This window comes from Rhinopithecus bieti, unplaced genomic scaffold, assembly GCF_001698545.2.
Source record: "Rhinopithecus bieti isolate Rb0 unplaced genomic scaffold, ASM169854v2 scaffold_5750, whole genome shotgun sequence".
NCBI lineage: Eukaryota > Metazoa > Chordata > Mammalia > Primates > Cercopithecidae > Rhinopithecus > Rhinopithecus bieti.
The window spans coordinates 1,149,129-1,174,123 of NW_016805082.1; the positions used below are offsets into that span (position 1 = coordinate 1,149,129).

The following is a 24,995-nucleotide window of genomic DNA, read 5'->3' on the forward strand; positions in this document are numbered from 1 at the left end:
CAGGCCTGGTGGTGACAAAATCTCTTAGCATTTGCTTGTCTGTAAAGGATTTTATTTCTCCTTCACTTATGAAACTTAGTTTGGCTGGATATGAAATTCTGGGTTGAAAATTCCTTTCTTTAAGAATGTTGAATATTGGCCCCCACTCTCTTCTGGCTTGTAGAGTTTCTGCTGAGAGATCTGCTGTTAGTCTGATGGGCTTTCCTTTGTGGGTAACCCGACCTTTCTCTCTGGCTGCCCTTAAGATTTTTTCCTTCATTTCAACTTTGATGAATCTGACAATTGTGCGTCTTGGAGTTGCTCTTCTTGAGGAGTATCTTTGTGGCGTTCTCTGTATTTCCTGAATTTGAATGTTGGCCTGCCTTGCTAGGTTAGGGAAGTTCTCCTGCACAATATCCTGCACAGTGTTTTCCAACTTGGTTCCATTCTGCCTGTCACTTTCAGATACACCCATCAGAAGTAGATTTGGTCTTTTCACATAGTCCTATATTTCTTGGAGGCTTTGTTCGTTTCTTTTTAGTCTTTTTTCTCTAAACTTCTCTTCTCTCTTCATTTCATTCATTTGATCTTCAATTGCTGATACCCTTTCTTCCAGTTGATCGAATCCGTTACTGAAGCTTGTGCATTTGTCACGTAGTTCTCCTGCCATGGTCTTCAGCTCTATCAGGTCATTTGAGGACTTCTCTACATTGGTTATTCTAGTTAGCCATTTGTCTAATCTTTTTCCAAGATTTTAGCTTCTTTGTGATGGGTTCGACTTCCTCCTTTAGCTCGGAGAAGTTTGATTGTCTGAAGCCTTCTTCTCTCAACTCGTCAAAGTCATTCTCCGTCCAGCTTTGTTCTGTTGCTGGCGAGGAGCTGTGTTCCTTTGGAGGGAGAGAGGCACTCTAATTTTTAGAATTTTTAGCTTTTCTGCTCTGTTTTTTCCCATCTTTGTGATTTTATCTACCTTTGGTCTTTGATGATGGTGACGTACAGATAGGGTTTTGGTGTGGCTGTCCTGTCTGTTTGTTAGTTTTCCTTCTAACAGTCAGGACCCTCAGCTGCAGGTCTGTTGGAGTTTGCTCGAGGTCTGCTCCAGACCCTGTTTGCCTGGGTATTAGCAATGCAGGCTGCAGAAGAGTGAATATTGCTGAACAGAAAATGCTGCTGCCTGATCATTCCTCTGGAAGCTTCGTCTCAGAGGGGTACCCGGCTGTGTTAGGTGTCAGTCTGTCCCTACTAGGGGTTGCCTTCCAGTTAGGCTACTCGGAGGTTAGGGACCCAATTGAGGAGGCAGTCTGTCCATTCTCAGATCTCAGACCCCATGCTGGGAGAACCACTACTCTCTTCAAAACTGAGACAGGGACATTTAAATCTGCAGAGGTTTCTGCTGCCTTTTATTTGGCTATGCCCCATCCCCAGAGATGGAGTCTACAGAGGCAGGGAGGCCTCCTTGAGCTACGGTGGGCTCCACCCAGTTCAAGCTTCCCAGCTGCTTTGTTTACCTACTCAAGCCTTAGCAATGGCAGGCACCCCTCCCCCAGCCTCACTGCCGCCTTGCAGTTAGATCTCAGACTGCTGTGCTAGCAATGAGGGAAGCCCCGTGGGCGTGGGACCCTCTGGGCCAGGCACGGGATATAATCTCCTGGTGTGCTGTTTGCTAAGACCTTTGGAAAAGTGCAGTATTAGGGTGAGAGTGACCCAATTTTCCAGGTGCTGTGTGTCACAGTTTCCCTTGGCTAGGAAAGGGAATTCCCTTATCCCTTGCACATCCCAGGTGAGGCGGTGCCTCACCCTGCTTCAGCTCTCACTTGGTGGGCTGCACCCACTGTCCAACACGCCCCAGTGAGATGAACCTGATACCTCAGCTGGAAATGCAGAAATTACCTGTCTTCTGTGTTGCTCATGCTGGGAGCTGTAGCCTGGAGCTGTTCCTATTTGGCCATCTTGGAACCACTCCCCTGGTAGGACTAGCGAGTCCCTCTTTTTCTGTTGTTTGGAATGGTTTCAGAAGGAATGGTACCAGCTCCTCTTTGTACCTCTGGTAGAATTCGGCCATGAATCCATCTGGTCCTGGGTCTTTTTTTAGTTGGTAGGCTATTAATTACTGCCTCAATTTCAGAACTTGTTATTAGTCTATTCAGGGATTCAGCTTCTTCCTGGTTTAGTCTTGGGAGAGTGTAAGTGTCCAGGAATTTATCCATTTCTTCTAGGTTTCTAGTTTATTTGCGTAGAGGTGTTTATAGTATTCTCTGATGGTAGTTTGTATTTCTGTGGAATCCGTGGTGATCGCCTCTTCATCATTTTTTATTGCGTCTATTTGATTCTTCTCTTTCTTATTCTTTGTCTGGCTAATTATCTATCTATTTTGTTAATCTTTTCAAAAAACCAGCTCCTGGATTCACTGATTTTTTTGAAGGGTTTTTTGTGTCTCTATCTCCTTCAGTTTTGCTCTGATCTTAGCTATTTCTTGTCTTCTGCTACCTTTGAAATTGTTTGCTCTTGCTTCTCTAGTTCTTTTAATTGTGATGTTAGGGTGTCGATTTTAGATCTTTCCTGCTTTCTCCTGAGGGCATTTAGTGCTATAAATTTCCCTCTATACAGTGCTTTAGCTGTGTCCCAGAGATCCTGGCACATTGTGTCTTTGTTCTCGTTGGTTTCAAAGAACTTATTTATTTTTGCCTTAATTTTATTATTTACCCAGTAGTCACTCAGGAGCAGGTTGTTCAGTTACCATGTAATTGTGCAATTTTGAGTGAATTTTTTAATCCTGAGTTATAATACGATTGCACTGTGGTCTGAGAGACTGTCTGTTATGATTTCCATTCTTTTGCATTTGCGGAGAAGTGTTTTCCTTCCAATTATGTTGGTAATTGTGGGATAAGTGCTATGTGGTGCTGAGAAGAATGTATATTCTGTTGAATTGGGGTGGAGAGTTCTGTAGATGTCTATTAGGTCTGCTTGGTCCAGATCTGAGTTCAAGTTTTGAATATCCTTGTTAATTTTCTGTCTCATTGATCTGTCTAATATTGACAATGGGGTGTTAAAGTCTCTCACTATTATTGTGTGGGAGTCTAAGTCTCTTTGTATGTCTCTAAGAACTTGCTTTATGAATCTGGGTGCTCCTGTATTTGGTGCATATATATTTAGGATAGTTAGCTTTTCTTGTTGCATTGATCCCTTTACCACTACATAATGCCCTTGTTTGTCTTTTTTGATCTTTGTTAGTTTAAAGTCTATTTTGGCCGGGCACGGTGGCTCAAGCCTGTAATCCCAGCACTTTGGGAGGCCGTCAAGACGGCGTGGATCAGGAGGTCAGGAGATTTGGAAGGACCATCCTGCGCTAAACACAGTAAAACCCCGTCTCTACTAAAAATACAAATAAAACTAGCCGGGCGAGGTGGTGGGCGCCTGTGGTCCCAGCTACTCGGGGAGGCTGAGCAGGAGAATGGCGTGAACCTGAAAGCCAGAGGCTTGCAGTGAGCTGAACCGGGCCACTGCACTCCAGCCGGTCGACAGAGCTAGACTCTGTCCTCCAAAAAAAAAAAAAAAAAAAAAAAAAAGACTAGATGGCAACCCCTGCCTTTTTTTTGCTTGCTTGGCAAATCTTCCTCCATCCCTCCTTTTTAAGCCTATGTGTATCTTTGCACATGAGATGAGTCTCCTGAATACAGCACACCAATGGGTCTTGACTCTTTATCCAGTTTGTAAGTCTTTGGCTTTTAATTGGGTCATTTAGCCCATTTACATTTAAGGTTAATATTGTTATGTGTGAAACTGATCCTGTCATTATGATGCTAACTGGTTATTTTGCCCATTAGTTGATGCAGTTTCTTCATAGTGTCAATGGCCTTTATCTTTTGGTTTGCTTTTGCAGTGGCTGGTATCAGTTTTTCCTTTCCATATGTAATGCTTCCTTCAGGAGCTCTTGTAAGGCAGGCTTGTTGGTGACAAAATCCCTCAGCATTTGCTTATCTGTAAAGGATTTTATGTCTCCTTTACTTATAAAGCTTAGTTTAGCTAGATATGAAATTGTGGGTTGAAAATTCTTTTCTTTAAGAATGTTGAATATTGGCCCCCACTCTCTTCTGGCTTATAGGGTTTCTGCTGAGAAATCTACTATTAGTCTGATGGGCTTCCCTTTGTGGGTAACCTGACCTTTCTCTCTGGCTGTCCTTAACATTTTTTTCTTCATTTCAACCTTGGTGTATCTGATGATTTTGTGTCTTGGGGTATCAGGGAAAACCCCACCCCCAATATTCAACGTGGGTTCTTTTCTATTTCCCTAAGTGTTGGCTGGTCTGAGAAATAAAGGGAAAGAGTACAAGAGAGGGAAATTTTAAAGCTGGGTGTCTGGGGGAGACATCACATGTCGGCAGGTTCCATGACGCTCCTGAGCTGTAAAACCAGCAAGTTTTTAATAGCAATTTTCAAAAGGGGAGAGAGTGTATGAATGGGGTATGGGTCACAGAGATCACATGCTTCACCAGGGTAATAAAATATCACAAAGCAAATGGAGGCAGGGCAAGATCACAGGATCATTGGATGGGGTGAAATTAAAATTGCTAATAAAGTTTTGGGCACGCATTATCATTGATAACATCTTATCAGGAGACAGGGTTAGAGAGCAGACAACCTGTCTGACCAAAATTTATTAGGCAGGAGTTTCCTCATCCTAATAAGCCTGGTAGCACTACAGGAGACCGGGGCTTATTTCGTCCGTTTGGCTTCAACCGTAAAAGACAGCTGCCCCCAAGGGGGCCATTTAGAGGCCTACCCTCAGGTGCGCATTCTCTTTCTCAGGGATGTTCCTTCCTGAGAAAAATAATTCAGCGATAGTTCTCCTATTTGCTTTTGAAAGAAGAGAAATATGGCTCTGTTCCGTCTGACTCACTGGCAGTCAGAGTTTAAGGTTATCTCCCTTGTTCCCTGAACATTGCTGATATCCTGTTCTTTTTTCAAGGTGTCCATATTTCATATTGTTCAAACACACATGCTCTACAAACAATTTGTGCAGTTAATGCAATCATCACAGGATCCTGAGGTGACATACATCCTCCTCAGCTTACGAAGATGACAGGATTAAGAGACTAAAGACAGGCATAGGGTATTGACTGGGGAAGTGATAAGTGTCCATGAAATCTTCACAATTTATGTTCAGAGATTGCAGTAAAGACAGGCATAAGAAATTATGAAAGTATTAATTTGGGGAACTAATAAATGTCCATGAAATCTTCACAATTTATGTTCTTCTGCCACAGCTTCAGCTGGTCCCTCCGTTCGAGGTCCCTGACTTCCCGCAACATTGGGGTTGCTCTTTTCGAGGAGTATCTTTGTAGTGTTCTCTGTATTTCTTAAATTTGAATGTTGCCCTTTCTTGTTAAGTCGGGGAAGTTCTCCTGGATAATATTCTGAGGTGTGTTTTCCAACTTGGTTCCATTCTTCCTGTCACTTTCAGGTACACCAATCAAACGCAGGTGTGGTCTTTTTACATAGCCCCATATTTCTTGGAGGCTTTGTTTGTTCCTTTTTATTCTTTTTTCTCTAATCTTGTCTTCACACTTTATTGCATTAAGTTGATCTTCAATCTCTGATATTTTTTCTTCTGCTTGATCCATTTGGCTATTGATACTTGTGTATGCTTCACGAAGTTCTTGTTGTGTGTTATTCAGCTCCATCAGGTCATTTATGTTCTTCTCTGAAATGGTTATTCTAGTTAGCAATTCCTCTACCCTTTTATTAAAGTTCTTATTTTCCTTGCATCAGGTTACAACATGCTCCTTTAGCTTGAAGGAGTTTGTTATTACCTACCTTCTGAAGCCTACTTACGTCAGTTTGTCAAACTTATTCTCCATTCAGTTTTGGTCTTTTGCTGGCAAGGAGTTGTGATCCTTTGGATGAGAAGAGGCATTCTGGTTTTGGAATTTTCAGCCTTTTGTGCTAGTTTTCCTCACGTTCGTGGATTTATCTACCTTTGGTCTTTGCTGTTGGTGACCTTCTGATGGAGTTTTGCATGGTCATCCTTTTGTTGATGTTGATGCTATTGCTTTCTGTTTGTTAGTTTTCCTTCTGACAGGCCTCTCTTCTGCAGGTCTGCTGGAGTTTTCTGGGGGTCCACTGCAGACCCCGTTTGCATGGATATCACCAGCAGAGGCTGCAGAACAGCAAAGATTGCTGCCTGCCCCTTCCTCTGGAAGATTTGTCCCAAAGGGGTACCTGCCAGATGCCAGCTGGAGCTCTCCTGTAGGGTGTCTGTTGACCCCTGCTGGTAGGTCAGGAGGCACAGGGTCAGGGACCCACTTGAGGAGGCAGTCTGTCCCTTAACAAAGCTCCAGCACTGTCCTGAGAGATCCACTGCTCTCTTCAGAGCTGGCAGGCAGGAACATTTAAGTCTGTTGAAGCTGGGCCCACAGCTGCCCCTTCCCCCAGGTGCTCTGTCTCAGGAAGATGGGAGTTTTATCTATAAGCCCATGACTGGGACTGCTGTCTTTCTTTCAGAGATACCCTGTCCAGAGAGAAGAAATCTAGAGAGGCAATCTGACTACAGTGGCTTTACCACACTGTATTGGGTTCCACTCAGTCTGAACTTGGTGGGGCTTTGTTTACACTGTGAGGGGAAAACTGCCTACTCAAGCCTCAGTAACGGCAGATGCCCCTTCCCCCACCAAGCTCGAGAGTCCCAGGTCGACTTCAGACTGCTGTGCTGGCAGTGAGAATTTCAAGCCAGTGGGTCTTAGCTTTGTGGGCTCCATGGGGGTGGGATCCACTGAGCAAGACCACTTGGCTCCCTGGCTTCAGCCCCCTGTCCAGGGGAGTGAATGGTTCTGTCTTGCTAGTGTTCCAGGCGCCACTGGGGTACAAAAAAAACCTGCTACAGCTAGCTTAGTGTCTGCCCAAATGGCCGCCCAGTTTTGTGCTTGAAACTCAGGGCCCTGGTGGTATAGGCACCCAAGGGAATCTCCTGGTTTGTGGGTTGCGAATACCATGGGAAAAGCTTAGTATCTGGGCCAGATAGCACCATCCCTCACAGCAGGGTCCCTCATGGGTTCTCTTGGTTAGGGGAGGGAGTTCCCTGACCCCTTGCACTTCTCAGGTTAGACAACGCCCCACCCTGCTTCTCCTTGCCCTCTGTGGGCTGCACCCACTGTCTAACCAGTCCCAGTGAGATGAATCAGGTACCTCTGTTGGAAATGCAGAAATCACCTGCCTTCTCCATTGATCTCGCTGGGAGCTGCAGACCAGAGTTGTTCCTATTATGCCATCTTGCCTGGGAAACCCCCAGGTTTGATGTTTGTTTGTTTGTTTGTTTTTGTGCAAGATTCCTTTGTGGTTAGTGGTGTGTACTTTTATTGGGATGTACATAATGCCTGAAGATGCTGACATCACCTAGACTCATTAATTCAATAAGGTTCCTAATGGTAACATTCTAAATTAGTCATTTCTTGTTCACTTATTATCTTCTATAAAGAGAAACTTCCCCTCATCAATTATTTAGTTACCTGCAGGCATAGGTTATATAGAATATATGCTTGATGCTTTCCCTTTGTCAACCTAAATTAATGACAGAGAGACAGGCTCTCCAAAAACGTAAAAGTTTATTTGGGAGTGACGAGGATTACAGTTTGGATACACAAGTCATAATGGATCATAGGCATATCTGGAGAGGCTGGGTAGGGTAGACTTTTAAAGGCAAAGTGAGGAGGGTTACGTACATTGTTTTGAAACAATTTTCCTTGGCTACAATGATTAATAACAAGGGTGGCATCTGTCCAAGGTTGAACAGGCAGTTGCTGGGCTGGTATCTTTTTCTAAGTGGGCTTCAGCAAGAGGATTGCCATTCAGCAAAGTCTCCTGGGATAGTTGCTATTATCAGGCGATTGTGTGTGAGCCCTCCCCCTTCTTCATGGCCTCTTGGCTTCGTTGTGTTGTGGTTTGATGTAAGTGACTCTGTTTTGCTTCTGACAACTTTCCCACCTTTATTTACTAGTTTTCAAAACCGTGAGTTGGTTTCTTAGCTTCCCTCTGAAGTTTTATTTTTAAAATTCTGAACACATGGATTTTTACATATTTGATGTGCTACAACCCATTACAGTTATTATTCTTACTGATACTTGCATTGTTCCACTTTAAGTTGATGGAAGCCTCTTCAAGTTAGTTCCTGTGTCCCCTACATCCTTTTGACATGACCTAGTAGCGTTTGACAGCTTCACCGCTTTCTGGCATGATAAGATATTCCAAGTGAAACTTACACAAGGCCTGCCCCAGATCTGGATGATCCATTCCTGTAAGAAGTCTTGGTTCTTTTTAGTGGGAAGTAGAATTTAGAGACTATCATCTAAGTGCTAGGAGTTTTCCTTGCCACTGAGTGAACCATGCTAGAAAACACTTTTTAAAAATATAAAATACATCATGAGTTCATTCTGATATCAGTGACTTTAAATTTCATGGGAATGATGTATTCAATTTCCAAAAAAAGTTCAAGGTGGGGGAAAGAGATGGAAGAGAAACCTGTGGATAAAAAGAGACTTAAGGGAAATAGCAGCTCATAAGTCCTTGGCCCTGGCCAAACGCCACCACGCTTCACTAACCCATCTTCTAAAATTGGGAAGGCTACTTCTTGAAGTCCAGAATGGCAATACAAGAAATCAAGACTCAAAATGTTCTTACCAAATCTATTAAATTTTACTCCTTAATTTTTAAAAAATTTTACCTTTTTACAATTTTTTTAAATTATTACATAGTATTTGTATGTATTTCTGGAGTACATGATGTGTAATGATCAAGTCAGGGTATTTTAGGATACCTATCACCTTGTGTATTTATCATTTCTGTGTGTTGAGAACACTTTAAGTCCTCTCTTCTAGCTATTTTGAAATATAGAATACAATTTTGTTAACTATAGTCATCCTACGTTGCTACTGAGCATTAGAAATTATTCCTTCTAAGTATATGCTAGTTCTGATTACCCAACCTCTCTCATCCATCCTGCCCACACACACCTATCCCCACCTCTGGTAACAATCATTCTACTTTCTACGTTTATGAGATCAATTCTTTTAGTTCTCACAAATGAGTGAGAACATGAATGTTTGTCCTTTTGTTCCTGGTTTATTTCGCTTAACATAAGGACCTCCAGTTCCATCCATGTTGCTGCAAATGACAGGATTTTATTCCTTTTTGTAGCCAAATGTATTCCATTGCATATATGTACCACATTTTCTTTATCTATTCATCCATCCATGGGCACTTAGGTTGATTCCACATCTTTGCTATTGTGTATACTGCTGCAATAAACATGGGAGTGCTGGCTTCACTTTGATATACTGATTTCTTTTCTTTTTGATAGATACCTGGTAGTGGAATTGCTGGATCATATGGTAGTTCTACTTTTTTGTTTCTTGAGAAATATCTGTACTATTTTCCGTAAGAGCTATACTCATTTTCATTCCCACCAATAGTGTAAAAGAGTTCCCTTTTCTTGCATCTTTGTCAACATCTGTTCGTTTTTGTCTTTTTGATAATAATTATTCTAACTGGATTAAAATGATATCTTATTGTGGTTCTGATTTGCATTTCCCTAATGATTAGTGATGTTGAGCATTTTTTCATGTACCTATTAGCCATTTGTTTCTTTTGAGAAATATCGATTTAGCTACTCTGCCCACTTTTTTTTTTTTTGAGACGGAGTCTCGCTCTGTCGCCCAGGCTGGAGTGCAGTGGCCAGATCTCAGCTCACTGCAAGCTCCGCCTCCCGGGTTTACACCATTCTCCTACCTCAGCCTTCTGAGTAGCTGGGACTACAGGCGCCCGCCACCTCACCTGGCTAGTTTTTTGTATTTTTTAGTAGAGACGGGGTTTCACTGTGTTAGCGAAGATGGTCTCGATCTCCTGACCTTGTGATCCGCCCGCCTTGGCCTCCCAAAGTGCTGGGATTACAAGCGTGAGCCACCGCGCCCGGCCCTCTGCCCACTTTTAAATGGGATTATTTGGTTTTGGCTCTTGAGTTTCTTGAGTTCCTTGTATATTCTGGATATTAGTCCCTTGTTGGATGAATAGTTTGCAAACATTTTTTCCCATTCAATAGGCTGCTTCTTCAATCTGTTGATTGTTTCCTTTGCTGTGTAGAAGATTTTAGTTTAATATAGTCGAATTTGTCTATTTTTATTTTTGTTGCCTGTGCTTTTAGATCTTAGTCATAAAATCTTTGCCTAGACCAATGCCCTGGAGTGTTTCCCCTATGCTTTCTTCTAGTAGAGTTATAGTTTCAGATCTTAAATTTAAGTCTTTAATCCATTTTGAATTACTTTTTGTATATTATGGGAGATAGGGGTCTAGTTTCATTCTTCTGTGTATGGATATCTAGTATTCCCAGCACCATTTATTTATTGAAGAGGATGTCCTTTACTCAGTGCATGTTCTTGGTGCCCTTATAAAACATCAGTTGGTGGCAAATGTGTGGATTTATTTATGAGTTCTTTATTCTGTTCCATTGGTTTATGTGTCTGTTATTATACCAATACCATGCTGTAACACATTTTGTAACATAGTCTGGTAACATATTTTGAAGTTAGGTAGTGTGATGTGTTCAGCTTTATTCTTTTTGCTCAGGATTGCTTTTTGAAAAGATAAACAAAATCAACAAACCACTAGGTAGGTTAACCAAGAGAGAAGACTCAAATAAACAAAATTAGAAATGAAAAAGGAGACATTACAACTGATTCTACAGAAATACAAAAGATCATCAGAGACTATTATGAACAACTACACACTTGTTAGTGTGGGAAACCTAGAGGAAATGAATAAATTCCTGGACACATACAACCTACCAAGATTGAATCAGAGAGAAATAGAAAACCTGAACAAATGAGTAATGATTGAATCAGTAATAAAAAAGCCTCCCTCTAAAGAAAAGCCCAGGACCAGATGAATTTAATGCCAAATTACCAAACACATAAAGAACACCAATTCTCTTCAAACTATTCCAAAAAATTAAAGAGCAGGAAATTCTCCCCAATTCATCCTATAAGGCCAGTATTACCCTGATACCAAAACCAGATGAGACACAAGAAAAACAAAACAAAACAAAACAAAAGAAAAACTACAGGTCAGTATCCCTGTTGAAAACAGATACAAAAATTCTCAACAAAGTACTAGCAAACCAAATCCAACAGCACATCCAAAGATAATACACCATGATGAACTGTGATTTATACCAGGAATGCTTGGATGCCTTAACATATATAAATCAATAAATGTTATACATCACACCAATAGAATGAAGGGCAAAAACTCTGTGATCACCTCAATATATGCAGAAAAACACTGGATAAAATTAAACTTCCCTTTACGAGAAAAGCTCAATGAACTAGGCATAGAAGGAATATACCTTAACATAACAAAGGCCATATATGACAAACCCATAGCAAACAACATACTGAATGGGAAAAGCTGAAAGCCTTTCCTCTCAGAACTGGTACAAGACAGGGATGCCTACTTTCACCACTACTATTTAACAGAGTACTTGAAATCTTAGCCAGAGCAATCAGATGAGAGAAAGAAATAAAAGGCAACTGTCCGTCTTTGCAGATGACATGCTCTTACATTTAGAAAAACCTAAAGACTTCAACAAAAACCTCTTATAGCTGGCCAGGTGCGGTGGCTCAAGCCTGTAATCCCAGCACTTTGGGAGGCCGAGATGGGCGGATCACGAGGTCAGATTGAGACCGTCCTGGCTAGCACAGTGAAACCCCGTCTCTACTAAAAAATACAAAAAACTAGCCGGGGGAGGTGGCGGGCGCCTGTAGTCCCAGCTACTCAGGAGGCTGAGGCAGGAGAATGGCGTGAACCTGGGAGGTGGAGCTTGCAGTGAGCCGAGATCCGGCCACTGCACTCCAGCCCGGGCGACAGAGTGAAACTCCATCTCAAAAAAAAAAAAACCTCTTATAGCTGATAAACAGATTCAGTAAAGTTGCAGGATATAAAATTCACTTATAAAAAATCTGTAGTTTTCCATACACTGATAGTGAGCTAGCTGAAAAAGAAATCAGGAAGGCAATCCCACTTACAATACGTATAATCGCTTTCAAAAAATAAAATAAAATATCTTGGAATAAATTTAAGGAGGCGAAAAAAAAACCAAGAAACCTCTATAAGGAAAACTACACGACATTGATGAAAGAAACTGAGGAGGACACAAACAAATGGAAAGACATCCCAGGCTCATGGATCAGAAGAATTACCGTCATTACAATGACCACAGTACCCAAAGCAATATACAGATTCTCCCTCAAAATACTGATGAAGTTTTTCACAGAAATGGAAAAAATAATCCTAATAGTTGTTTGCTACTGAAAAAGAGTCTGAGTAGCCAAAGGAATCCTGAGCAAAAAGAACAAAGATGGAGGCGTCACACTCTTTAATTTTATTGACATAAATATGATTAAGAAAATATTGAGAATCCCAAATGTGATTGGTTTGAAGAATATCAAAGGGATTTAATTGGATGGTGGATGCCAATGATAAATCAGGAAAATGGAATTTTTCACACAAGACTGAAAGGAGATGTAAATGTATTAAATATGGCTCAGGAAATTGGGACATCTAAATGCTCTGCCTTGGGAATAAAAATAAGAAGTCTTGCTTTAATCTAGAGTAAAAGAATAGGATGTGGAATGGAGATTCAGTTTTCACTTTGGCTTATGAAATTTATAAGGCTTTATAAAAGTCTTAGATAATATGAAAAGTTTCCATGTTTCATATTGTTTCAGCAACGCTAATTTAGTACTTATGTACTCTCAAGTTTTCCATTGCTAAGTCTTTACTGTTCTCTTGAGAACTAAATTGTCCTTTCTAGGGTTTTGCATTTAACTTGCTATAAGTAATTGACATGTGCGAGCGCAATGATGGATTGGAAGCTACTCAAAGTCTAAGGCTAGTTATTAAGTCTTGCTTATATGTTAAAAAGGTCAAAAGTTAGATATTTCCTTTCACACATCCCCATTCACCAAAAGAGAGCTGGATTCTTTTAACTACAGGGATATGACCCCAAATAACCTTAAATTAGTGCTTTTTATTTCAACATATGTAAAATATATGTAAAATTGTGACAGATTTATTTAATTTTCAAAAGTCAAAATAAAGTAAATTGAACATTGGAAACTCACCTCACAAAAATTCTGGTATGCTATGTCTATAAATACTTTTTTTCACCTTTATGGATAAAGTTAGCTGTCTTTGGAGCACTCCGTATCAGCTGGTGCTTGAAATAGTCAGATCCTGCCACTAAGTCTAGAATTGGCTCAATTCTGGAAAGTTTTTTGCAGCTGCTTCCGAGGGCAGAAGCCTTTAGAAATACGCACCTATTGAAGTCTCTGATTCCCATGACCACACACTGGTATTCCAGGGCCCAGCAAGCATAGTAGCTTTGATAACAAAAGCAAATATTTGCCATCCTTAGAAAGCAATACAAAACAACCAGCTCCAACACATCCCAAGCTTTTGTAGGGGTGAATGAACACCCCTTCTTACTTCATATTTGCATGTGGAACATCTGTTTTGAATGTTCATTGTGTGTGTGTCATTACATTCTGTTCATAGTAACTTTTTCATATTATGGACTTTATTTGCATTGAAAACACACTGCAAATAAAAAGAAATGCCAAAAGAGAAACCAGAGAAGAAAAGGAGATGGGGGAGCAGCGAAAGGAAGAGTAGCTCCGGGCCTTTAAGGAGCAGAAGCCAAGTGATGCTGGGGCCAGAGCCAGGGCCTCAAGGCTGCTGAGACCTCAGAGGTCACTGCGAGAATGGCTGAGAAGGGGCAGCATCCGCATCTGCAGCTTGGAGAGAGGACTCGGCATTCCAGGAGCATCAACCGAGGTTCACACTTCCACCTGTGCCCCTCCTGCTCTGATGTGGGAGGCCATGTCCCCTAACGAGGCTTGCTGCTCCAGTGAGGACGCTGTCCTGTGACTGTGCTTCAAATAGGAGCTCGCCCTCCAAGTTCCTCCAGAGGCTAGCACCCCTCCCAAGGTCAGTGCACATGCCAACACACTTCAATGCCCTCAAACGTTCCTGAGCCCCTGGTACACAACCAAAGAGGTGGCGGGGGACCCGGACTTATTGCTAGTACAGGTGAGTGGGTGGAGGGCTTGATCATTCACACTCGAGAGGAGGACTGCACCCTAAACCGTGAGAGCAGGCTGTGAGAGATGACCCCATTATAGCTGTGTAGGGGCAGGGGCGCCCACCCATGCTGGGGGGTGCAGGGTCAGCCTGCCTCGACCCTCTGCTCTGAGATCAGGCGTGGCCAACTCAGACTCCTTAGAAGTAAGCACAGGCCCAATCTGGGGATAAGAGACCTCCCAGCGATGTTGATAGCTCTGCAAGTTACCTAGCCACATTAAGCCTCAGTCTCCCCACTTCTGAAATGGAGACAGTAATAGGACCTACTGCATAGGGCTGCTGAGGTGATGAAATGTGATGATGTAAAGAACATCCTTGTTCTGGTGCCTGAAGTATAGTCTGCATGCATTAAAAAGACACTGGACCAGGCTCTTGCTACCTTTTGTGTGTGTGTGGCAAGGCTGCACTGTTGCCCAGGTTGGAGGGCAGTGACGTGATCACAGCTCACTGCAGTCTCAACCTCCTGGGCTCAAGCAATCCTCCCACCTCAGCCTCCTAAAGTGTTGGCATTACAGGCATGAGCCACCACACTTAGGCTATTTTCAGCTGAGCAATCTGTGTGTTTAAGGAGCCAGGCGCTTGGGAAGAGATGCCGCCAGAAGGAGGGAAGCCCTGGGAAAACCAAGAGACTTTGGATTGAGGAAATTGACTGAGGATCCCAAAGGGGCACAGATTCGGCCTGACATGCCCCGAGGTTCTTGGGAACCATTTTGAGCAGGTGCACAGCAGCCACTGAGGCCACCCCACACCTCTCTGGCAGCCCAAAGAAGAACTCTAGACCTCAGAATCCTACAGGAGTGATGACACACGTCTTGACAATCAGGGTAAATTCAGGGCAACTGTGAGAGCCCTTGTTACATTCTTGAGCTACAGGAGAGGCCGCTGCTTGGGTTTCGGTTGTTCTTGGCCTCCTCACTAACCTGGGGCACTATTTCCTCCTCCTCTCCTGTCTCCTGTGCCTCCCCAACCCTCTTAAAAAAATGTTTAAAGGCTTTTGTCAGTGAATGATCTTATTCATGAAGCAGGCATGATGACAGTTTGCAGAGCTAAATGGGCACTTAACTGTGTGTCTAATAAATCCGCAACAAAAATAAACAGAAAGGAAGAGGGTTTAGGAAAGAAAGGAGGCCAGGCCGGCAGGCATGAAAGGAGCCTGTCACGGTGATTTACACAGCCCCCTCAGCAGGCGGTTTCCGCCCCAGCCCCTCCTGGCCATGGCTGACCTGCAGATGCCAGAGGCTGACAGCACAGAGCAGCAGGTGGAGGCCAGCGCCAGAGCACACCTGGATGGAGTGCAAGCAGTGAGTGGGAAAGGAAGCAGGAAGGGCGTCCCATCCACTGCCCTTTGGTAAGGCAAAGGCAAAGTACAAAGGCAAAGTACAAAAACCAGGCTGGTGGCAGCCACTTTCCTCAGGATCCATGCCCAGATTACAGACAGTATTACCTGGATCTGCCTGCTTGTCCCAAACCATTCTCCACCCAGGATTTGGTTGACAATCTGGGATTAGAGGCATATTCAGGTGAATTTAGCCAACACCTGTTATTCCAGTGTTCATCACCCTTCCAGGGGCACAAGAGGCCCTACCTAAGGCATGAACCCTGTCTTAGTGTCTCAGCCTGGTGAGGACGTGCTTAGGAATGCATCTTCCATGAATCACCTTTCTTGCCCAGAAAGAACGCCATCGTGCAGCATAAGGGGAGGCGTAAATATTACAAAACCTTGGCTGGAATCCCTGGCCCCGCCCCCAAACTCACTAGATTATAAGTTTCTCCAACAAGATTTTAGTGTATTTGAGGGCAGGGACAGGTTACTTTGCCCCCTTCTCCCCCTCCCACCCACCTTCCTCCCATAGTATCAGCACAGGGCTAGGCACAAAATAAATGTTGAAGAAATACTTGTTGGCATGGATGGTGGCTAACGTGCTTCTGGTAGTCGGAAGTCCCAGCACTGCTTTCTAAGGGCAGGGCTGCACTGGCTCCAGCCCTGGTTGACCTTGAGGCCGTCCCTCAAGTCATTGCCATCTCTTCCAGTTTACCCCTCTGCAAAACAGAAAGGATGTCTCTGGCTGCTGCTCATTCTGAGATTTTGGCTCCAATCCTGAAAGCTGAGTTCCTGGAGAAGCCTCCAAGACAGAAGTCAGCTGGAGACCATGAGAATCCAGATCCTTTAAGTCCTGTCTTTGGGCTTTGGAGACTTCAGCACAGCCAAAGGAACTCAGAACAAACAAACTGAAAAAAATGCCTCGAGGAATTTACACTCTAGTAGGGAAACAAAACTAGTCCATGTCCCCTGGAAATATGTCAGGACCACAGTGATAATTACAAAGGTGCATTAAGAGGAAGAGATGAGGCAGGAGTTAACAGAATAGACTGGAGAAAAGGTCAGGTTAATTAAGAACACTTGCAGGGAAAGGTGATTTCAAACCATGATGCTGAGAAGCCTAAGAAAGAGGAGAGCCAGGCGGCCAGAAGAAAGGACCCTTGGCCGCAAGGCACACTAGGGCAGAGCCTCTTTCAGCCACACTGGAAGAGTCAAAAGAGGAGGAGAGAGACCGCTGTGCCTGGAAGGGACGCAACACTAAGGAGGGCTACCACGTGGAGAGCGGTCGGGACTGGAAGAGGAGACATTTACACAAAGAGCAGCAGTAGCCACGCAGGGCTTTAGGCAAACACAGGCAATTAAGTTGAGTAGAAATCCTGAGAAACAAGTTTTTGTGCAAAGCGCGTTTTAGCTCTTTAACCCCAACACTACCTGCCCCTCAAAGGTTCCTTTCAAATATAATGTGGGGGAAGATTTAGGTGGCACCTACGGAAAACTGCCAGAGGATCCAACTACCAGCTAGCATTGATCCGGGTGGGAGAGAGAATGGGGGGAAGCCCTTGGGACGGTCTTTAATGCAGACTGTCAGCCAGGTGACTGCTAAGTCCCTGCTCACTTTCTGCTGAGCAGATGACACTAGAACAGGCTAACAAAACAGTATTTCTGAGGAGGACAGAGCTTCATAGCCTCCAGTCCAGTTCTAAGCCAGACCCAGCCCAGGGGCGTGGGGCAAGGCTGAGGTGGAATAAAGTTCAAGGGTCGTGAGAAGGGCAGCTGAACTCTAAGCACTCTGTGGATGGGAGAAAAGGTTCACAGTGCCCTCATACCCCCACTTCAAGACAGTTCTAGAACGGGCCAGACTCAGAGAAACCTTAAACCAGCCTCAGTAAGGCTGGTTTCGGATAGATCTGTTCAGACGAGTTTGAGGACTCATGGCTCATAGCATGAAACCCATGTGGTTACTGGCTGTCAAGGTAGGGCTGCTGGGGTTGGGTGCAGTGGCTCACGCCTGTAATCTCAGCACTTTGGGAGGCTGAGGCGGGCAGATCACTTGAGGTCATGAGTTAAAGACTGGCCTGGCCAATATGGTGAAACCCTATCTCTACTAAAAATGCAAAAATTAGCCGAGTGTGGTGGCATGCACCTGTTAAGTCCAGCTACTCAGGAGGCAGAGGCAGGAGAACCACTTGAACCCGGGAGGCAGAGGTTGCAGCGAGCCAAGATCATGCCACTGCATTCCAGCCTGGGCAACAGTGAGACTGTCTCAAAAAAAAAAAAAAAAAAAAAGATAGGGCCGCTGTTGTGTCTTAGCAAACCTTTGCCTACCCTGTGTAAGCAAACTGAGGGCACAGTGATCCAGAACAGGAACTCAGACACGCAGACTTGGAGTCTGGGACCTGGGACCTGCTCCAGAAATTCTTCGCTCTTTAGCAGTTAAGATGCACACCGCGGAGGCAGAGGCAGGAAACCCCCACCTCCAAATCCCTGCACTGGGGAGAAATCTGAGTGCAGGGAGCTTTTCCACTGCAGTGTTTCCAGGAGGAGGGAAGGCGTGCTAATGGCAAAGACCCACTGCAGGGAGTCTGGCCTGGGACCTTGGTTCCCAGCAAGGGAACCATAAGGTTCCTGAGTAACCCTCAGACCCCAGGAAAGACATTAAGCTCTCTGTGATTACAGCCCCAGGAAAGACATTAAGCTCTCTGTGATTACAGCCCATTTCAAAGCCCAAGGGGGCAGCAGAAGGGCAGTGTGCTTGCGAAAGTGCACGCCAAGCCTCCTAGAGGAAAGGCACTTCTAGAGGAGAGAGCTAAAGTCCCTAAGAGGTCAGCTTCTTCAAGTCAGATTCCTGAGGACTTGTCACGGCTCTCTCCTTTTTCCAGAAAACTTCAAAACGGCAGCAGATTATCGGACCCTTGCGTAACACCCTGAACTTGTGGGGACCACCATCCTCGATGCCAGAAAAGGGAGAGGATGCTTTTGTTTGGCAAGGCCTGGAAAGGTAAATGGCTGTGGGAAAGCAAAAATTGAGACACCCAGAGAAAGAAGCTGAGAGAGGAAAGTGTGCTCCATGCTGGAGATCACTGCGTAGCCCTGCTCCAGACCCACACAAGACTGCCTCCAACTCAATACGCTTCAGAGCAAAGCTGTGAAGCTGGTTTCTGGATGCCAGTCACAAGCCTTGGGAACTGGGGAAAAAAGGGGAAGGATGAAGTTGGAGGAGCCGGGCTTGGCTCTTAAGCAGGGCACAGACAGCAGGGTCCCTATTCACATTCAAAAGGCCAGCCCTTTCCTCAAAAAATTAAAAGTGGAACTACCATATGACGCAGCAATCCCACTCCTGGGTGTACACCAAGGGAAATTAAATCAACGTGTTAGAGATACTTGCACCCCATGTTTGCTGCAGCCACATTCACAATAGCCAAGCTATGGAAACAGCAAACATGGGGTGCAAGATGAATGGAGAGAAAAAATGTGGTCTATATACACAGTGGAATACGACTCAGCCTTTAAAGAGAAGGGAATCCTGTCATTTGTGGTGACATGATGACCTGGAGGACATTATGTTAAGGAAAATAAGCCAGATACAGGAAGACAAAGATCACATAATGTCACTTTCTTTTTTTATTTTTAACTTTTAAGTTCCGGGTATAAGCGTGGGTTTGTTACATAGGTAAACTTGCGTCATGGGGGTTTGTTGTACAGATTATTTCATCACCCAGGTATTATGCCTAGTGCTCATTAGTTGTTTTTTCTGATCTCCCTCCTCCCACCCTCCACTCTCTGAAAGGCCCCAGTGTGTGGTGTTCTCCGCCATATGTCCATGTGTTCTCATCATTCGGCTCCCACTTGTAAGTGAGAACATGTGGTAACTGGTTTTCTGTTCCTGTGTGTTTGCTGAGGATAATGGACTCCAGCTCCATCCATGTCCCTGCAATGGACATGATCTCGTTCTTTTTTATGGCTGCATAGTATTCTATGGTGTGTATGTAACACATTTTCTTCATCCAGTCTATCATTGATGGGCATTTAGGTTACTTTCATGTGGAATCTAAAAAAGTTGAACTCATAGAAGCAAAGAGTAAAATGGTGATTGCCAGCGGTGGGGGTAGGGAGAGGTTGGAGAAATGTTGGTCAAAGGGTACAAAATTTCAGTTAAGAGAAATAAGTTCAAGAGGCGTATTGTACAACATGGTGACTACTGTTAATTATGTATTGTATACATGAAAACTGCTGAGAGTAGAGTTTAAGTGCTCTCACCACAGATAAATATGTGAGGTCATGCATATGTTAATTAGCTTGATTTAGGCATTCCACAATGCATGCATGTTTCAAAACATCATGTTATACACCATAAATATACACAATTTTTGTTTGTCAATTAAAAAAATAACATTTTAAAAGGCCCAGCCTGGCCTCTCTGGGTCACCAGGCAACGCCATGCATAACTGAGGCCGGAAGATGAGCCAAGGGCTTGAGCTTGGATCCTCCAAAACACAAGGAAAGATCATCAGAGGTCTTACATTCACCAGTGAATTCAACCCCTACGGGCAAGACACAGAAGCACAGGCCACATGGCAAGGAGTGAGAGTCGGAGGTCGGAAATGGCACGCAGAGCCCAGCGCTCAGGAATACCACTGCGTACAGACACGTGTGTTGTGCGGTGACAGTCACTGTCAGGCACCTCAGAAGAGGACATCATGAAAACACATGGACACATAGAGGGGGGAGAAATACACTGGGGACTACCAGAGGGAGAAGGGTGGGAGGAGGCAGAGGATCAGGAAAAATAACTAATGGGTACTAGGCTGAAATACCTGGGTGATGAAATCATCTGTACAACAAACCCCCATGACACAAACTTACCAATGTAACAAACCTGCAGATGTACTCCTGAACTTAAAAAAAAGGACATCATGGGAGCCCAGGACAAGAGATAGAACACCATCCTGGGAAGCCAGCATCCAGACAGGAGGCCTCTCTGGGGTAGCGCGAATGGGACAGAACACTTCCTTAGGATTGAGACAGAACTAGCACTGACCCACCAGCTTACTCTGGCCATTGTGCACATTCTTTGACTCATTGTGACACCACCTGGTAGGCAGATCATAAAACTGTACCATGGAGTGGGCTAGACGTGGAGGAGACAGCGTTCTGCCCGCTTGGTACAAGCAACCTCGCACAGGCAGCTAGGTGTGGTCTGCTCAGACTGGTTCTCAGAAGCCAAATCCTCCCCTCCTTTGTCTATTGACAAGAGTTAAGAAAAAGACTGCTTTCTCTGTTGATCTCAATAACAAAGGGGATGAGGCACTGCCTTGGCAAAGTCAAAACTGCAGTCACTTTCTGACTGTTAATGGAGAAAAGCAGGCGGCCTGCCAGGTGATGGAAAACACGCGGATCTTTCCTGTTTAACTTTGAAATGAATTACGTGATTGTTTTACAGAACTAGTAACAGGTTTGGCTTCCTTGTTGAGGCCACTGTTGAAAGTCAGCTGGTATTCTCCAAGCCTGCAACTGGGCAGAGTTACTGTGTAATTAATAACTGAGAGTCCACTAAACGGGCACTCGGCCCTGTAAGGCATCACAGGTGAGCATGCCAGAGCGGTGATCATAAAGGTGACCTCTGTGAGATCAGGCTCTGGGCCAGAATGCATGAGAATCAGACAAATAAACGGAGGCAGAGTCCTCCTTTTTCGTCTTAAATTAACGTGGAATACCATTTTTAAATTTAAAATCACCCAGCACATCTAGTCAAGTAGTTCTCAGGTCTTCTTTTGTTAACAGTTGCAGAGCCCATCATCCAAATGAATACTTAGTCAAGAAACCCTGGAAAGATGAACAAGAAACCAATAAAAATAATTACCTACAGGGGATTCAGGGGAGGAGAGGGCAGGGTGGAAGCAAGAATTTTTTTTTTTGAGATGGAGTTCCGCTCTTGTTGCCCAGGCTAGAGTGCAGTGGCACGATCTTGGCTCACTGCAACCTCCGCCTCCCAGGTTCAAGCGATTCTCCTGCCTCAGCCTCCTGAGTAGCTGGGATTACAGGCACGTACCACCATACCCGGCTAATTTTGTATTTTTAGTAGAAACAGGGTTTCTCCATGTTGGTCAGGCTGGTCTCGAGCTGCTGACCTCAGGTGATCCCCCTGCCTGGGCCTCCCAAAGTGCTGGGATTACAGGCGTAAGCCACTGCACCCAGCCCAAGTCTTTTTTGGTTTTGACTTTTGAAGCATATACATTTCTTACCTCTTTAAAAAAGTAAGACCATTGGACGCCCCAAATGTGAAGTGGCTGAGAAGGGAGATGCTCTGGCAGAAGGCAGTGGGAGAGGTGGAGGGGACAGCCCAGGTTCTCTGCCCTGTCCTCATCCCGGAGGCTTGGTTCCACTCCCACAGCTCTCAGCACTTGGACACCAATGGCCTGGTCCAATCCTTTGCTTTATAGATGAGGAAAAGGCAGTCCCCCCGAGTCTGGTTCACTCTCTGGGTCTCCCTTCCCATAGGACACATTCAGGAAGGGTTAGATAACACTCCTCAGAAGAGACAAAACAATCCTTTTGAAAGATTTATTTTTAATTAAAAAATAAAAGTTATCTGAACATATCTGCATTGCACCTTCAGGGATGGCACCTCAAACCATTTATGCTGAAGGTCACAAATGTTTTTTATGAAAAATCAGACCTTGAGCAGTAGGATAGAAATAACTCCCACAAGCTTAGCGTTCCAATAATGGAACACTAGGCATAAATGGGTAAATAAAGCAAAAAAAAAACCAAAGCTTATCAGTTCTTGGGTCTCATGACCATCTTATAATGGGTACAAAGGCACACGTGTCTTCAAACAAACTTGATTCAGAAACATTTCTAACAACTCAGAACTCCCCCCATGTTTTTGCCCACCCTCACCCCACAAAAAAAATACAACCAAAACATTAAATTCTTTTAAAACTACATAAGTGCTGAGTCAGCAAGGAACCTGGGCACGCTGCCCACATGCCGCCACGTCTCTCTGCTTTGATGACTGGCTGCCCAGAGGTCGGGAGGGAGAGAGCTAAGCACTCTCCACTGCATGCTGGGAGAGGGCTTGCAACACAGACCCAGCCCCAGCCCCACGGCTGTCACCCCAGCTGGGGCAGGCAACTCCTAGGTGCTCTCTCCCTTAATCAAGGGCATCCACGGCTAAAGCAGCCTTTCAGGAAGAGAAAGGCTCAAGACAAGCAAGTCTTTGTCAAATGCTTGCAATGACAAGGCCACTGGGAACTGTGGGAGGGAGGGAGATGGCTAGATCTCTTCTCCCCCAGTTTACTGGGCTGCTGGAAAGTTTTCTCTCCCTACTCTCCCTGCCTTCCCTCTTTTCCCTTCTCCCCAGTCTCCCTCTTCCCTCAAAAGGGTTTTACTTTAGCTTAAAGGTGGGGGTTCCAAAGAGGGTATTGGCAACTCCTGGGGCGGGTCTGGTGGCTCTGCCATCTCTAAGGGGACATCATGTGCTTTCGGTTCCTGTGCTTCACAGAGCTCCTCCTGCCCCTGGGAGGGCTCCAGTAGCTCCTGACCCTGGGCCTGGCTGTTCATCTTCTCTTCCGCTTCAATCTCTTCTGACGTGGGGATGGAGTTCTTCTTGGGGCGACCTTTGGGTTTTGTGGGTGCTTCCTGTCCACCTTTAAGAACCTACGTGAGTAAAAAATTGTTATTAAATCTAAGAAATAACTCCTGCCCTCCGCCTTTCCACTCCCAGTATAACCTCACATTGCATCTAAACCATCTGTTCTGGCAGTGAAATTACAGGATTTGGCAAAATATATTCTCAATCCATCACCTCTGGTCTATAAAGACACCTCTATTCTTTAAATGCTCAATGCACTTTTGGTCAATATTATATATTTTGGCATTTAATACAATAATCATAAGCAGCTTCAGAATTCAACTTCAACAATAAGGCAAGAAATGAAAATTAAAATGTTAATGCAATAACTATCAGGTTGACAAGCTAAAAAGACAATATTTGTAGCAAACAGGAAAAAAACACACTGTGTGGAAGTGTGATTGTTACAACCTTTTCAACACAACCTAAGAGTTCAAATCAAAAGCCTTAAAATACGCAGAGCTTTTTGACACAGAAATTCCTTAGGCTAAATTCTAAAAAATTATCTAAGACTGAGACAAAGACTGATCTGCAAAAATACTCATCACAATATTGGTGATAACAGCAAAAGTTGGAGCGGGGGTGATATCCTAAAGGTTTGGCCATGTAAATTGGGTAGAATTATAGTAAATCCCAAAGACAGAACACGTGACAACCATTACAATTACTATATAGAAGAATGTTTAATAACATGGAAAATATTATTAATATAGTTTTGTAACAAACAGATTCTTAGCATAATCCAGTTTGGAGGCTAGACAGCCTATACACCACCTTGTCTGCAGTGATCTGTACACCACCTTGTTTGCAGGATCATGGATCATTTTTAATCTTTATGTTTTTTCTATATTTTCTAAACTTTCAACAATGATCAAACATAAGTATTTCTGTAATCAGAAAAAATGTTATAAAGCATGTAGTCTTGTAGTGTTTGAAGAAGTTGTACAGCAGAGTTTAAAAAGCATTTTGGCTTTGATAGTAGAAAAACGGGGATAAATTCCAACTCTGCCACTTATCATCTTTGTCTTTGGGAAGTCCTTTAAAGGCCCTGAGTGTCTGTTTTCTAATCTGTAAAATGGGAGTAATAATACCTTGTATTACAGGGTGACAGTGAGGGTGACCAACGGATAATGTGTGTGAAAGGACTAGAACGGCACCTGAATGGTAGGTTTCCTTTGCCCAGAATATATACACCATCCACCCACCTTCTCCTGGCTAACTTCTCCTGGAAGCCTTCCAGATCCCCCAGGTCTACGTTAAAGGTCCTCTGCCATGTGCCCTCGGAGCAGCTTCTACTGTCCCGACCAGAGCACTTTTCAGAAACTATGGTCACTGCATGTTTACCTGCTGCCCCTCTCACTCAGTCCCTGCACGTAGCAGGTGTTGGACAACTGTTACCAAATGAACTAGGCTTTCTCAACAAACCTTTCCCTGGAGTCGAGGAAAGATGTAAAGCAAGCCAAATAACTGGACCCTGAATGGCCTTGGCTGACTTCAAAGGCCTGGCACCCTTATTACCCCAATTTGTGACCCACACAAGAGTCCCAGGAGGTAGACAGGGATAAGTTTAAAAATATTTATATGAGGCCGGGCATGGTGGCTCAAGCCTGTAATCCCAGCACTTTGGGAGGCCGAGACGGGCAGATCACGAGGTCAGCAGATCGAGACCATCCTGGCTAACATGGTGAAACCCCGTCTCTACTAAAATACAAAAAACTAGCCGGGCGAGGTGGCGGGCACCTGTAGTCCCAGCTACTCCGGAGGCTGAGGCAGGAGAATGGTGTAAACCCGGAAGGCGGAGCTTGCAGTGACCTGAGATCCGGCCACTGTACTCCAGCCTGGGCGACAGAGCCAGACTCCGTCTCAAAATAATATATA

General features: G+C 44.2%; 1 protein-coding gene across 1 annotated transcript in view; it reads right to left on the minus strand.

The window, feature by feature from the left end:
- Positions 1-22,034: 22,034 nt before the first annotated feature.
- The window catches only part of BARX2 (BARX homeobox 2), an 87,036-nt gene continuing 84,075 nt past the window's right edge, over positions 22,035-24,995 (minus strand). The window contains exon 4 of the mRNA XM_017871177.1: positions 22,035-23,143. Within this exon, the coding sequence (XP_017726666.1) occupies positions 22,877-23,143 (267 nt within the window). The 3' untranslated portion in view covers positions 22,035-22,876. The remainder of the gene's footprint in view (positions 23,144-24,995) is intronic.